At 31.6% G+C, this 16,896-nt stretch overlaps 1 protein-coding gene across 1 annotated transcript in view; it reads right to left on the reverse strand.

The window, feature by feature from the left end:
* The window catches only part of LOC126882573 (uncharacterized), a 481,344-nt gene that overhangs the window by 63,328 nt on the left and 401,120 nt on the right, over positions 1 to 16,896 (reverse strand). The window contains exons 15-16 of the mRNA XM_050647545.1: positions 12,685 to 12,953; positions 4,888 to 5,035 (exon numbers count right to left, since the gene is read on the reverse strand). Coding sequence (XP_050503502.1) covers positions 4,888 to 5,035; positions 12,685 to 12,953 — 417 coding nt within the window. The remainder of the gene's footprint in view (positions 1 to 4,887; positions 5,036 to 12,684; positions 12,954 to 16,896) is intronic.

The raw sequence follows: 16,896 nt of genomic DNA on the forward strand, positions 1-16,896 counted from the left end.
CCCTGATGCATCTTTAGTGATAGCGTTACGCGCACTAGCATCTTCTTGTTCATATTTCCTTCTATGCCTATGTGGGATGGTATCCACAGGAAGTGGATTCTTCTGAAACTTTCTTGAGCTTCCATTAGTTCGGCCTTGATTCTTTTCTCAATGGGGTGTTTATGGTATATATTTTGAATAGCTTTGACTGTGCTAAGAGAGTCGGAAAGGACTAGATAACAAGGGAGGTTTTTAATATATACATGTTTTATGGCTTTAAACAATCCAAAGAGCTCTGCAGTATAGGTGCTGGAATTTAGAGAAAGATGTTGGAGCATAGCAAGGCGATGAAAAAATCCATCAATATTCTTTTGAAGTAGAAACTTGAATCTAAATGTTGACTTAATTGAGATGTGCCACTTTCCCAGTCCGATGCCTCACTACCAAGGTGTTTATAAATGTTTTTCCTTAAAGAAGTGAATTTGCGTTTTATAGATCTTTCCTTTAAATAGGGGTAAACTTCAGTGAGCATATTGGTCAAGGCTGGGAGGTCTGAGGTATATTCTTGAATCGTGGCTATAGGATCTGTTGTTCCCGTGATATTTGTTAGGAGCATGTTAAGTTGATCAAAGTTTATAGTGAAAGATAGAGGGTGATTTTCTATGAAGTTTTTGGCAGGGTCAAGTAAGAGAGAAAATGAGTATTCAGAAGTGCTTGCTGAACTAATTTTAGCCTTTTTAGATTTTGCTTGGACTTTAGGTGGTGGAAAAATGTTACGTTCTTTTGACGATGGATCTGCTTCAGGTGAAATAATTTCATCAAAATTACGTTTTGGTTGATTAATTATGTGACTGTCCTTATTTGATGCATCTACTTTGTTCGATATCTCCGGGACATTAGAAATAGACATTTCTTCACACTGAGAAGGGTTTGTATCATTGGGTTCTTGCAAAGATATATTTGTTGCACTGGACACCGATGCTTCATTGTTTTGGTTGGGGATTAGTTGAGTTAGTGGTTCGGAGCACTGTGATGCAATGTGGCCTGACTTCTTGCAGCTAAAGCAAACTATACTGTCTTGAGAAATGAATATTCTATATAGCGTGTTGTCAAAAATAAGAATAAATTACTTTGGTAGTGTTGGACTGTGAGAACTGATATAGATTTGTCTTCGAAAACTAAGGATGTGATTGTACTCAGGCATAGAAGCACTAATTTTGAGGAATGTCATGGGGGAGACAGGAACTATGCCGATTTTTTGTAACTCATTGATTAGCAAGTCATGTGGTATTGCAGGACATACGCTGGAGAGCACAAGTCGTTCCGCTGGTGTAACTAACCTTCTTCCTCTGACACTTTCACCTTGTATTTCTATTTGACCATGATTATTCATAAAATCATCCAATATTTGTTTATTTGATAAATACATACATATGCGATTATTAGATAATCTAAAAGAGAAAATTATATTTTTCGGTTGAATTATATTTCTTAGTGGGTAGAAGGTAGTCTTGAAGTTTGGTGTTTTTTAAGTCACTAAAGATAATTCCTTGCTGCTTTAAAGGAAATTCAATTTTTGACGCTGCCAAAGAGTATGATTGTGATGCGTTTATTAGACTTTGATGGTCTTGAATTGTAGAACTGTTGTGTGATTCCATGTTTGAATTAATTTCGATAAACGTTAAGTGAAAAGTAAGTCCGACCCTGTACACCTGCTAAAACAGGTATATCGGTCTTTACTAAAAGTGGTTATTTTACTGGTAAAAATGGATTTGTTTATTGACAACAGTAACAAATAATTGCAATTTGCTGACTTTAATGCTAATTTAACTGGATATTATGTAAAGAGTTTGTACACTTAGAGTTTATTTCAATATATAACTGAGATTCACAATTTATAACTTATATTAAACTTTGTTAATATTAAAAATATTCGGAGCCCATATTGAATACAACATTATAGTTATCGATGCAGAACCGAACTCAGATATGCAAATTGTATCTTTTAGAAACTCAAACAAAATCCTTTTTTTTTTCTACAACCAATATAAACCGAGATACGGCATGTTAAATGTTAGCTTTTTTTGTCAAATGCACAATTTAAAACATTAAAAGCCAAATAAAGGGAAAACTTTGCATTTTTCGAGAAAAACGTACAGAATGTTTTTTCAAGCATAGCATTAGACCTTTTAAAAAAATAAATAAAAAATTTCCGGCATAAAATGGAGCGACTTATAAAAATTAGGTCGGTGCCTACTAATTTGTACGAAAATATCAATGAAAACAACCCACTAACTGCCCTCCTAATTAAAATTGATCTTCACTTGTCTGTAATTCTTTGTAATGTATTATCAATACACTTAAGAAGTTTTACCTATTTAAAAGGCTTAATTTTACAAAAATTGGTGTTCAAAAATATATTGATTTTTGCAATTTCGTATTTTTCACCCCTTTCTTCAAAATGTCTCCGAAAATATCGGAGATACGAAAAAAATGATTGAACACTAAATTGTAGCTTCTACTAAATTGTGCATATATTTTCTTCACAGTGAATGTTTAGCGAGGTATAGCTGTTTAAACCTCTATTTACGAGCAATCACCCCCTTATTCGAGCCCTTTATACTCACCCCACTTATAAACTCTGGGATCTTACGGACTTTAATTTACATAGTCTTATAGCTCTTCAAAAAACCCTACAGAATCATTTGTGAAAAAACTTTTTATCGCCAAAAATTAAGGAGCTATGTTTATAAAACGAATTTTTTTCCAAAGAATTTGAATAGCTCGCTTGGGAGTGTAATGTAAGAGCATTTTGAATGGATAATACCACAGAACCTGACAACGATCTCGATGAAAATGACTAAAAAACTGTTTGTACTTATTTGTATTTGTATTTTTGTATATGTAAATTCGTATTTTTGTAAAAATAAATATTTTTGTACGTAATTCTACTTTTTTCTGTATATATCTATTAAATTACTTATAAAAATTGCAATGTTAATAAAGGGTGGTTTTTAAGGGTTGAGATATTATGATATTATATCCTAAAGCATAAAACAAAATTTTCTGATATTAAAGTTTACAATGTTTTTAAATAATTTTTGACAATAAGGGGTAATTTACACCTCCAAATAATCAAAGACCTTGAGCATGATATGTAATAAGAAGTACAGGGTGAGATGATCCTAATCCCAAATTTTTATACAAATCGATGCAAGCCGAAATCATTGTTGTATGATAAATACATTTTTTATATCTAGCTCGAACAAGGGTGGTTTTAAGGGTTAAAATAATATGATATTATATCCTAAAGCATAAAACACTCATTATTTAACTAATAAAAACCAAATTTTAACCATATTAAAGTTTAAAATATTATTTAATAATTTTGTACAATCAGGGGTAGTTTTCACCCTTAAAAAACCAAAATCGTACAACGGCTTAATCTAGAAAATGAACTAGAATGTGAAATGAGCCCACTCAAATTTTTGTACAAACCAATGCTGGACGAAAAAATTTCTAGGTTTTGCCATTTTGTTAGCTTCATTTTCTGACCTATAAATGTATATAACAATTTTGTATCATTTACCATTTTTTCAAGTTAGTTTGATAAAGGTCTTATCTTTCATGTCCTATCTGCTTTTAGTTTGTACCCAGTACGAATGTGGTTTGCTAACACAGTCATTCATTTGGTCATTTATTAAGATATTGCCTAAACTTAAGTTCAAACTTACCCTGGTACATTTGTATTTTGTATAATTTGACAAAAACTTTAGTTTCAAAGCTGTTTTTTTTGTTGCTGTTATTTTATTACATTGGTTTTCTGCTTTAGTGTGAAAGAAAAATATTTTTCCTATTGTCGTTTTCTAAGTTAAATGAAAAAAATATTTCTTAAACGTGTTTTCCTTTTTGTTTTATCTCATTCGTTATAAAAAATTTGTAATTTAAGAATAATAACTTACAAACATTATTTAAACACACTAATATCTATTTTTAAATTATCCTCACCATTTGCATTTTAAGATGATTATTTGAGATTTACAATTCTAACGTTGTATTGTGTGGAGCCAATTCCAGTTAACAAGAGATGCCAATCTAACAGTGATATATATTCCTGGAGAATAGATTTGTATTGAAATGTTATGTACAAAATTTGAATACTAATCTCAACAGTACTGCGTATGCATTGCTTGCAACTTGCAAGCCTGATCTGCAGGCAACGCGTGACGTTGATGTGATGTTGACAGATCTTCCAACCGCAGAGAATAAATGAAACCGTAGTTAAAGCCGAGATTGGTTTATTATTGAGATGCAATATACAGAGTGTGTTAAAAAAAGCGCGGCAGTCAAATATTTCGCGACATAATATGATAGGAAAACTGGTAAACACTGGGTTCAATATTTTTTTAAAATCTATCGAATGACAACAAATATAAATAACACTCCACCTCCACCAGTTTGGGTGGGGCAGGGATAACTTTGAAATCTTAAATAGGGACTATAAATAGGATTAGTTAAATTTTTACAACATTTAAGTAATATTGATAATAATTCTATTTACTTTATACTTGCCATTTGCTATCTATTTAATTATTATTTTTGAAGAAAGGCAAAGGAGGCTTTCAATGCATTTTGATGTCTCTATAATACAGAGTTTGTGTTCTAGTTTTTTGGAATAAATAGGAAAAAGTGATGGTCATTCAAGAGACTAGCATGGTCAACATCTAAGCCATGAACTGAAGCCGACAACTACACCATCTACGTCCAATAATCAATCCAACTTCACGAAGCCAACAGTGCATACAGCAACATTGCCATAAGCATCACTTATATTTTGTAAAGCTCTAGTCAGGGCTTGCTTATTAAATATCATCACTTTATTACATGTATATGTAGGTATAAACTCACCTTAGAGATATTTTATTGTTAAGAAGTTTTACCGGAGCAGCTGCTTTGGAAGTAACCATTGACAGAGGGCCTTTCGTCGGACCAGAAATTGATGATCTACCAGACACAGCGTTCAATAAAGGCGTCATTTGTTGATTTTGAGAAGGTGCTGTAAAAATAAATCAACAATTTATACAGTGAGCACGTAAAGGTTGGAATAAATTAATTTGCTCGAGAACGGACGATTTTGGAAAAAAATCCCGAAACAGGTCAATTTTTATTTTTAAATTGCGACTTTTTGGCATATGTATCATACTAGTGACGTCACCCATTTGGGCGTGATGACGTCATTTATAATTATTTTAAATGAGAAAAGGGGTCGTATGCTAGCTGATTTGAAAGATCATTCAATTCTCTATTGAGTAATATAAACATTAATATATTTATTTATACAGGGTGTCCAAAAAAATTTTTTAATTAAATTTATTGACATAAAAAGAAGAATAAAAAGAAGAATGTGTGTAATTTATTTAATTCAAAATACATTATACTGCTATCAGAAAACAGGAAATAATGTTTATTTGGTAAATAAATATTGCTTTTTGCTTAAATTCAATATTAAAGCCGGGTGGCGGCTTCCTCTTGACAGTTTAAACATTTAATTTAAGCCAAAAGCAATGATTATTTTTCAAATAAACATTTTTTTCTGTTTTCTGAGAGCAGCAAAATGTATTTTGCACTAAATAAATCACATGAATTCTTCTTTTTATGTCAATAAATTTAATGTAAAAAACATTTTTTTTGACACCCTGTATAAATAATTATGTAACTGTTTATATTACTGAATAGAGAATTAAATTACCTTTCAAATGAGCTATCACACGACCCCTATTCCCATTTAAAAAAATCATCGATGACGTCACCACGCCCAGATGGGTGACGTCAATAATATGATATATATGCCAAAATGTCGTAATGTAAAAATAAAAATTGACCTGTTTTGGTATTTTTTTCCAAAATCGGCCTTTCTCGAGAAAATGAATTTATTCCAACCTTTACGTGCTCTCTGTATAATAAATATCAATAAACAATGGAAACCTGCACATTTCTTTATTACATATTAATGTTTAGTTTCGTTTAAAAATAAGTTTTCCAAAAATTTCACCCCTTAAAATCTCATAATAACTTAGAAGTGCAAATTTAAAATCTTCTATGTATTTAAATCATTTCAAACGATCAAAAACACTTGTGACGTCACATAACTGTATTTTCTACTAACGTTTATAATGTCTCGTTTAAAATTATATACAATTTTGTTTACTTTGTTGGTGCGGAGTGTAAACATTATAATCTGACGTCACGACGCGTTTTGGGCTGGCTGCTATAATTTGAATTTAGAATCGTGTTTAGGGGTGAAACGAAAAACAAAAACAACTTAACTTTCTTTGATATATTTTATAAATTATGTTCTGTTGTGATTTATAACATTTTTTTCGAATTTAAAAATTTTATGTAAGTTCCCTATTACTTGGACTTCGTAAGTTCTAGGTTTTCGCCCAACTTGACCGGAACTAGAACCGGAAGTCGATATTTAAATTCTTCGTGTAACTTTGCATCGATTGATATACGATTTCACTAATTTTGAGTCATTTTTGCCAAACTTCCGGTCAAAACTTTTTATCCGAAAAAATGACTTTAAAACCGTAACTAAATAGGCATTGGAGCTCGATTTTTGAATACGCAATAATTGATAATATCACATGTACTATCCTTAGACTTTAATGTATCACTTCCGATTACAGCTTTTTAACCGGATAGTGATGTAAAAACCGACTGTATATATTTATTCTCGTCTTGCTTCCAGTAATAAGGCGGGTCCAGTAATATAGGTATTATTCGTCCTCTATAACTTTTCCCATGCGTCAAGATTCATTTTCAAACAAAATAAGTCAAACCATAAAGTGAAACGTACGACGATGTGTGTATACTTTGGGTTAATTAGAAAAATTCATAGAAAAGTTATTTACCAGCAATTTTATTGCTGGAATCGAATTATAAGATCATATTATTAATAATATAGGTATGCAAAGTCCGCAGATAGTGTGCTACTTTTTTTTTAAACAAAATGACGCCGACAAATTGCATTTTTTTCAATTATTGCTCTATAACTCCGAAGATTTTACCTTTACAACAAAAACACTCAAATAAAAATTCACTGCAATTAAATTCTGCATAGAGATATGTTTTTCCCGATTTGCTCCGACGAAAATTTTCCTCTGAAAATGCGGGTTTTCCCAACAAAATCTCTAATTTTCAAATAAAGTTTTAGGTAAGTAATTATTATTCAATAATTAAATAACTTAGTAACATCAAAGCTTTCTTGGTATAGATTGTAATTCCAGAAGCCGGTGAAAATTAAACGAATATTTTAGCAACAATTCAATTGTTAATTAACAATTCACGATCGCAATTTTAACCAAAATTTTCATGATACATTGATCAAACTTATATAGATTATAAAGATGAGATGCTTATTTAATATTTTATTAACAAAATATAAATTTTTCGTTTTTTTTGCATAATCTTTAAATTTTGAAAAAAAAGTTATAATACGCTGTTCTAATTAGTAAAGTACAAAGAAAGGTTAATTACCAGCAATTTTATTGCTGGAATCGAATATTATGATCATATATATTAATAATATAGGTAAGCAAAGTCCGCAGATAGTGTGCTACTTTTTTTATTAACAAATTGCGCCCCCAAATCGTGTTTTTTCAATTATTGGTCTATAACTCCGAAGATTTTTATTTGAGTGTTTCTGGGGTAAATAACACTCAAATAAAAATTCACCCCAATTTAATTCTACATAGAGGCATGTTTTTCCCGATTTGATCCGACGAAAAGTTTCCTCGGAAAATGTGGGTTTCCTCAACAAAATTTCGAATTTTCAAATAAATTTTTTGGGCAAGTAATAATTTATCAATAATTAAATAACTTGGTGAAATAAAATCTTTCTTGGTATATATTATAATTTCAGAAGCCGGTGAAAATTAAACAAATATTTTAGCAATAATTCAATTGTAAATTAACAATTTGCAGTCGCAATAACAACCAAAATAATCATGAGACATTGATTAAACTTAGATAGATAGATAGATAGATAGATAGATAGATAGATAGATAGATAGATAGATAGATAGATAGATAGATAGATAGATAGATAGATAGATATCTTTATTTCCAAATAGGTAACCTAACGTACAATTTTTTTTAACTTAAATACATTTTTTTACATATAAACGAAAGAAAATCAATCAATACAATGATTTACAATAAAAAATTTCAATAAAAAAATACAAGAAAAGTGTGTACATTCACTATCATTTCAACATAAATATTTATCCCAAGAAAAACCTTTAATTTATTCTTAAAATTAATAAGAAATTATAATCAAAATTAATAACGAATTATAATCAAATTAACAAGTTCACCAACCAATAAAAGTCAATACAAATAAACAAAAAATATTGTGCACGTTATCTGCCAATTCAAATACTACTTTAAATTTTCAAGGAAAACCTTTAATTTATCTTTAAAACTTTTAACTGTCCTACAGTCTTTTAATTCATTAGGCAATTCATTAAATTCTCTGAAACCTCTAAATATTAATGAATCAACTTAGAAAGATTATAAAGATGTGATGCCTATTTAACATTTTGTCGACAGAATGTAAATTTTTCATTTTTTTGCATAATCTTTAAATGTTAAGAAAAACATTTCTCAGAAATTGTTTATTATATTATAATTTTAAAAAATACTTAAAATGCGTATTTCAAAGGTCTTGAAAATGAATGCTTTAATTTTTTTTCCAACCATTTGCAAAAAGTTATGAAACAGCAAAGTAAACATACGATTACTCCGTTGTTTATAACTTGTTTTAATTGTTTCAAAGCTTAAAAGTGTAATATCAAACATTAGTTCAATGGTTATATTTTAATCAAAGAATAAAAATGTTTTTTTTTGTAAGTTTTAGCGCGAAAGTAGGCTTGATTCAACAGAGCCGTAGCTAAAATGTTCACTCGAAGCGACTGACACGCTTTAAACTCGCGCGAGTTGTGTATGTGGATGGGTTATAATACATAATTTTATTTATTAACTACGTCGCGTGGCGGTCGTCGCTTCGAGTGAAAATTTTAGCTACGGTACTGTATTAGTCTACTTTCGCGCGCGTAAAGTACAAAAAAAATATTTATAATCTTTAATTAAAATATAACCATTAAACTAATAATGATATTTTTTGTAAGTAATTAGCTTGTACTGTAAACTCACTTTTACGCTTTGAAAGGATTAAAAAAATTATAAACAACGTAGTAATCTTATGTTTATTTTGCTGTTTCATAACTTTCTTGCAAATGGTTGTAAAAAAGTTTTAAAGCATTCCTTTTCAAGATTTCTGAAATACGCATTTTACCTATTTTTTAAATTAGAATATAATAATAACTTTCTGAGAAACGTTAATTTGTTTATAACTTTTTTTAAGCATTTAAAGGTTATTCAAAAAATTTTGAAATTTATATTTTGTCGACAAAATATTAAATAGGCATCTTATAAGATTTCAAAGTTTGATCAGTGTATCATAATTATTTTGGTTATTATTGCGACCGTAAATTAATAATTAACAATTGAATTGTTGCTAAAATATTCGTTTAATTTTCACCGGCTTCTGGAACTATAATTTAAACCAAGAAAGCTTGTATGTCACCGAGTTATTTAATTATTGTTAGATAACTACTTATCTAAAACTTTATTTGCAATTTAAAGATTTCGTTGGGCAAACCCGCATTTTCCGAGGAAAATTTTCGTCGGAGCAGATAGGTAAAAACACATCTTTATGCAGAATTTAATTTCGGTGAATTTTTATTAGAGTTTTTTTAGTGTGAAGTTAAAATATTCGGAGTTATGGAGCAAAAATTGAAAAAACACGATTTGGGGGCGCCATTTTGTCAATAAAGAAGTAGCACACTATCTGCGGACTTTGCATACCTATATTATTAATATATAATCATAAGCTTCGATTCCAGCAATAACATTGCTGGTAAATAACTTTTCCCAAAAATGGCCTATTCTCCGATAATCAGCCCAGACTAGTAGTATTCTCCTTTTCATGACCATTTTTCAGTGCGTCACAAATTATAGAAAAAAAGATAAGTCCTTGATAATACACATTTGTGACATTTATTTTAACATGACATTTTAGTTAAATCTGACAGTTGTCACATTTTATTTTCAATTTGGAATAAAAACAAATCAGTTGTGTCTATTGCATTTATAAAATGGTATTTTCTTTGATTTGTATAGTCTTATAAATTGTGCAGATTATATTGATAATATTATTATTTTATTCAATAAATAATTCTTTTTTGATTATGGTGCCATCTATCGACAACTAGAATAACTAGAAGAAATGTTATAAATGTCTGTAATCACCGACGTGCCTTTTTTTCTGTCACATACAATTTAATGCGTTAGAGAGAAATCGAAAAACTGTTACGCACTGAAAAATGGTCATGAAAAGGACTATATATACATAGTATGCAGTATACAAAATGTATGTACACATCCACATTCGTTTCACTTTATGTTTTGACTTAATTTGTTTGAAAATGAATCGTGACACATGGGAAAAGTTACAGCGGACGAACAATATTGCTGGTACTATTTCGGCGACAATAAAATAGTACTTCCGGTTTCAACTCTGGAACCGGAAGTCCGAGATTAAATTTCTCACCTTTAATACCATCCTTGAGTTATAAACTCTCACTATCGACACCTTATTTGTCATTCTTTCAGTTCTAATGAAGTAGGAGTTATATTTGCGGATAGACAGACGGACGGACAGACAGACATGAAATCGGAAGTATAAATTTGTTTTTGTAATATCCCTTCTATTATTTTGGCGACTTTAAAACAGTATTTCCGGTTGAAACTCTAAAACTGGATGTCCGAGGTCAAATTCTCAACTCTAGTACCATTTTTAGATCATAAGCTCTCATTTGACACCTCATTTGTCATTCTATCGGTTGTAATAACGTAGGAGTTATATGGAAAGTATAATGTAAATACTATGATAACGACTGACGGAAAGCTAGAACGATGGAAAGAATATATGGAAGAGCTCTTCGACGACGGAAGAGGAAACCTACAAGACATATTTTTGGAAGACAGAGAAGCGACTGTAGAAATTACAAAGGAAGAAATAATGTACGCACTAAAGAACACCAGAAACGGAAAAGCCCGGGGCCAGATCAACTGCCTATTGATATCCTTAAAATATTAGAAAATGAGTACATGGATGTCATCTTAAAGCTCTTTAATGAAATTTATCAGTCATACCCAATCAATGGTTGACCTCAACATTATTTATTTGTCTCCCAAAAAAGAAAAATGGTGGATAATGCACCGACCACCGCACCATAAGCCTGATATCTCACACACTTAAAATGTTTTTAAAGATCATTCATAAACGCATTTACCAAACACTTAATATGGATATTGAAGAAACCCAATTTGGATTCCGTAAAGAAAGACGTAGGTGCCCGTGAAGCTCTGTGTACATTCAACGTACTAATCCAGAGATGATTAAAGGTGAACCAAGATATGTACGTCTTTTTCATAGATTACAACAAAGTTTTCGATAAAGTCCGCCACAAAGAGCTAATGGACGCCCTCAAAGCAAAACAATTACAATACAGTGACCTTCGAATTATAACAAATCTATATTTTAAACAACAGACACACATACGCATTGACGAACACACATCAGAAGAGTTCTAAATTAAAAGAGGAGTGCGACAGGGGTGTGTATTGTCCCCACTACTAAATGCATACTTTGAAGAAATTATGAAAAGAGATCTTGAGCGAGAAACAGCAGGAATAAAGGTCAATGGAACGCCAATTAACAACATTAGATATGCGTACGATACTATCATAATAGCGGAAACCCTCCAAGACCTCCAAAAGCTAACGAACAAGATAGTTGAGTATAGAGAAGAATATGGATTATCAATAAACATAAAAAAATCTAAATTTATGAGGATATCAAAAACCTAAAATAATGATAAAAGTCTGAAAATTAACGATAAAGCTTTAGAATATGTTGAAAACTACAACTATCTTGGCCCAACAGTTAATCACACAAACGATTACTCCAAATAAATGAAAGTTGGAATAGGTAGCGTTCGAATAGGGAAAGCACGAATAAACTGCAATAAAATGAGAAAGGTACTTTGTGCATGAGAATTGAAATTAGACTTGCGAGTTAGGTTGGCAAGATGTTATATTTTCTTGACCCTGCTTTAAGGGATAGAAGCATGGACACTTAACGCGTCGACTACTAAAAAGTTAGAAGCATTTGAACTGTGAGTGTATAGAAGAATCCTAAAGATATCATGGACCGAACATGTAACAAACAACGAAGTCATGAGAAGAGTACACAAAATAATGGAAATATTGTAAACCATTAAGATACGAAAACTGCAATACCTGGGACATGTTATGCGGAATGAGAGATACAACATACTTCAATTAATTATAAAAGGGACAATCTAGGGCAAGAGAAATGTAGGAAGGAGAAGAATCTCATGCTTGAGTAACTTGAGGGAATAGTATGGATGCCCATCAACCGAACTATTCAGAGCAGCAGAATCTAAGATTAGAATAGCCATGATGATTGCCAGCCTCCGTCGTGGAGATGGCACGTAAAGGAGAAAAAGAAGAGTCTATATTGGTAAACAATACACAACTGTAAAAAGTACTTACTTTTTCCCAGGCTCATTCCGCTAAACAACTGCCCCGTCACACTTTTAGGAGTCATAGTGACTGTTTTGCCGGCTCTAGCCTTTTCCTCTTTGGCTTTAAGCATAAGAATCCGCTGGAGGAGCGGGAGACCTGCACCGATTGTCTCTTCCGTGGAGGGTTCCTCGCTTATGGGTGGTGGTGATCGTATTGTGGAAGACGTTGGAGATAACATCGGAGGTGAGATGCTGCTTTTGGCCTTTTCTTCGTTATCTTGTTTTTCTTTGAGCAATCTACGAAATATTAGATTAGGGTATATCCAATTTATCCAATAGAATTGGATTCTACAATCAGACTAAAGTTCTATAATAGGTCGATAAAAGATTGTATGTTCTTCTAAAATTCTAAACTGTTGCGTAACTCTGGCGGAATTCACATTAAAAAAAAACAGATATTTTCATAAGAAATAAAATATATCTGAATTTATTAAAAGTATTGGAAAAAAAAAACAGAAAAGTAACAAAAAGGTAACAGAATGTATTGGAGAATCGAAAGATTGTGCTAAAAGAACAATTCCGTCAGTGGTGTAGAATTTGAAGGAGGTTAACCATCCACTTTTTCCTGTCGTACGCCTCTGGTAGTAGCCAGAAACGTCTATTTAAGATAATTTAGTAATGTGTACAGGTTGTTCCAAATTGGTATGTTTTGCAGTGTATACCGAAAACTAGAGGAGATAGAAAAAAAAGTAGTTAAGATGTCATGACTTCTTTTTTCGTTAAAGTAACGATTGTCAATCAAATCTTCAATAGCTCCTCACATTATCGAGATACTGGGCGATTATTGAAAAATGTCGAAAACGGCAGGGTTACAGATCTTCTTTATAAAGAAAAATTTTAAAAAACTTTATAGGAACTTTTGATAGATATATTATAGACGGATTCAGTGGCGTACAAAAAACTTTTTTAGGGTCTCGCTAAGGAAATATAAACCACACTTATATTTTTTAAATGGGATACCCTGTATATTTTGACATTTTTCGTTTACCTTTTTAATTCTCTTTCATCTGATATGACATCATATCTATTTTCAGTTGTTGGAGCTAGCGTGCAAATAAATTGTTTATAGTTTAGGTCAGGTTAAAGGCACTTAAAAATAAAATACTCGGTAACGTATTTTAACATTTTAATATTAAGGCGGGTATACATATGCGCTCTGCTCGGTGTGCGAGCCGCTCGCGCGCTGCATATTTGTTAGATTAGTACGTGTTTTCAAGTGGCACACAAACGGCGCGCACACAGCGCACCACGATCTAACTTCCGTCGGCTTTTCAACAAATGCTTTGATGGTTCGCAATATGTATTTGGACAGATTTACGAGTGGTTTGTTGGTTTTGGGGCGCCTGAGTTGAATATTTTTTAGTAATGGAGTGGTCGGAAGGAAATATCAAACGTATTGATGTTTACCGTGGAAAATGAAAATGAGATGATGACATTGAATATACAGGGTGTCCCGAAAAGATTGGTCATAAATTATACCACACATTCTGGGGTCAAAAATAGTTCGGTTGAACCTAACTTACCCTAGTACAAATGTGCTCATAAAAAAAGTTACAGCTCTTTGAAGTTACAAAATGAAAATCGATTTTTTTCAATATAGCGAAAACTATTAGAGATTTTTTATTAAAAATGGACATGTGTCATTCTCATGGCAGGAACATCTTAAAACAAAATTATAGTAAAATTTGTCCACCCCATAGAATTTTATGGGGGTTTTGTTCCTTTAAACCGCCCCAAACTTTTGTGTACCTTCCAATTAATTCATTATTGTGGTACCATTAGTTAGAAACAACGTTTCTAAAACTTTTTTGTCTCTTAATATTTTTTCGATAAGCCAGTTTTTATCGAGATGCGGCTTCTTCTTTAATATATTTACATACAATTTTTATGGGGGTTTTGTTCCTTTAATCCTCCCAAATGTTTGTGTACGTTCCAACTAAACTATTATTGTGGTACCATTAGTTAAACACAGTGTTTTTAAAACTTTTTGCTTCTTAGTCTTTTTTTGATAAGTCACCTTTTATCGAGATGTGGCTTCTTTTTCAAAATATACCTAAATATTTAAGTTATAAATAAATTTTCAGATTATTAACAAGTGTCTATAATCATACTTAACCATATACAAATATGTGGTGGATTCGACAAATATTCAAAATATCTCGATAAACACTGACTTATTGAAAAAGTACTAAGAGGCAAAAAAGTTTTAAAAACATTACGTTTAACTAGTGGCGCCACAACAATAATTTAATTGGAACGTACACAAAAGTTTGGGGGGGGGGGTTTATAGGAACGAAACCCCCATAAAATTTTTATGGGGTGCACAAATTTAACTTAAATTTTTTTTTTAAGATGTTGCTGTCATAAAAATTCCACATGTCCATTTTCAATAAAAAATCCCTAAGAGTTTTCGAAATAAGAAAAAAAATCGATTTTCATTTTGTAACTTCAAAGGGCTGTAACTTTTTTTGTATGTACTATTGTATATAGGTAAGTGAGGTTCAATCAACCTATTTATGACCCCAGAATATGTGGTATAATTTATGACCAATCTTTTCGGGACACCCTGTATATTTAAACATGTTAGCTTGCAACCCCCAACTTGCAACCAACTTGCAACCATCTTGCAACCAACTTACAACCAACTTGCAACCAACTTGCAACCAACTTGCAACAAACTTGCAACCAACTTGCAACCAACTTGCAACCAACTTGCAACTCAACTTGCAACCAATCGGAATGAAACCAAACACTTCTCGGTGAGAATAGGAGAAGCTACTCCCGACGTCTCGCGTCGGCCCATATCGGATCTGATCTGATCGGAGAAAAACGGATAAAATGTAGGCACCCACATTTAATACTAATTATCTACAATTACTAAATGTTCGTAAGTTTCCTCTGGATCGCGGAAGGTTCGTCAAAACGAAAAATTTTAACGAACATTAACCGCGCCACGAACGCGCGGTGCTCACACGGCGCGGAGTTTGCGGCGCGGATATGTATCTCCGCCTTAAGGGTACCAATCCTTGATAGTTTTATTAAATTTATTTATTAAAATAAAATCAGTACCTACCAAGTTGGAAATTATTTAAATGAAAAATTTCCTAATCGGTGGATTGGAACTTATGGTCCTGTTCGGTGGCCCCCTCGTTCACCAGAATTAAATCCTCAACATTTTTATTATAATTTTCATATTTTTTTAAAATTAATTATAGTTGTTACGTTGTTTATTATTGTTGTTTGTTGGTTTATGTTAATGTTATTATTTTTGTAAAATTAATTCTTGTAGTTAAGTAGATTTTGTTATTGGTAAATTCGTTATTCCTATTTTTTAAGTTGATTGATTTTATTTTTGCTAAATAAAAATGTCAAGGATTGGTACCCTTATATTAAAATATTAAAATACGTTACCGAGTGTTTTATTTTTAAGTGCCTTTAACCTGACGTTAACTATAAACAATTTATTTGCACGGTGGCTCCAACAACTGAAAACAGATATATGATATGTCATGTCAGATGAAAGAGAATTTAATAGGTAAACGAAAAATGTCAAAATATACAGGCTGTCCTATTTAGAAAACATAAGTATGGTTTATATTTCCTTAGCGAGATCCCCTAAAAAAGTTTTTTGTACGCCACTGAATTCGTTCATAATATATATCAAAAGTTCCTATAAAGCTTTTAAAATTTTTCCTAATAAAGAAAATCTGTAACCCTGTCGTTTTCGACATTTTTCAATAATCGCCCAGTATCTCGATAATGTGAGGAGCTATTGATCATTTGATTGGGCAATCGTTACTTTAACGAAAAAAGAAGTCATGACACCTTAACTACTTTTTTCTATCTCCTCTAGTTTTCGGTATACACTGCAAAACACACCAATTTGGGACACACTGTACAGTACACACACACTTTCTACCAAGTATGAAAAAGGTATGTCAAAGAGTTTTAAAGTCCTGGGTACAAATAGTTATTAAATTTTTAAATAAAACACCCTGTAACTTAGTAATGAGCCAAATTTTATTTAAGAGATTTGGATAAATCCTAATATTTGAGCCCAGAAAACTACAGTAAAAATATTTCCAATTTTTAATTAAACACTGTATTTATTTTTACTGTAGTTTTCTGGGCTCAAATATTAGGATTTATCCAGATCTCTTAAATAAAATTTGGCTCATTA

This window comes from Diabrotica virgifera, chromosome 3 (genome assembly GCF_917563875.1).
Source record: "Diabrotica virgifera virgifera chromosome 3, PGI_DIABVI_V3a".
Taxonomy (NCBI): domain Eukaryota; kingdom Metazoa; phylum Arthropoda; class Insecta; order Coleoptera; family Chrysomelidae; genus Diabrotica; species Diabrotica virgifera.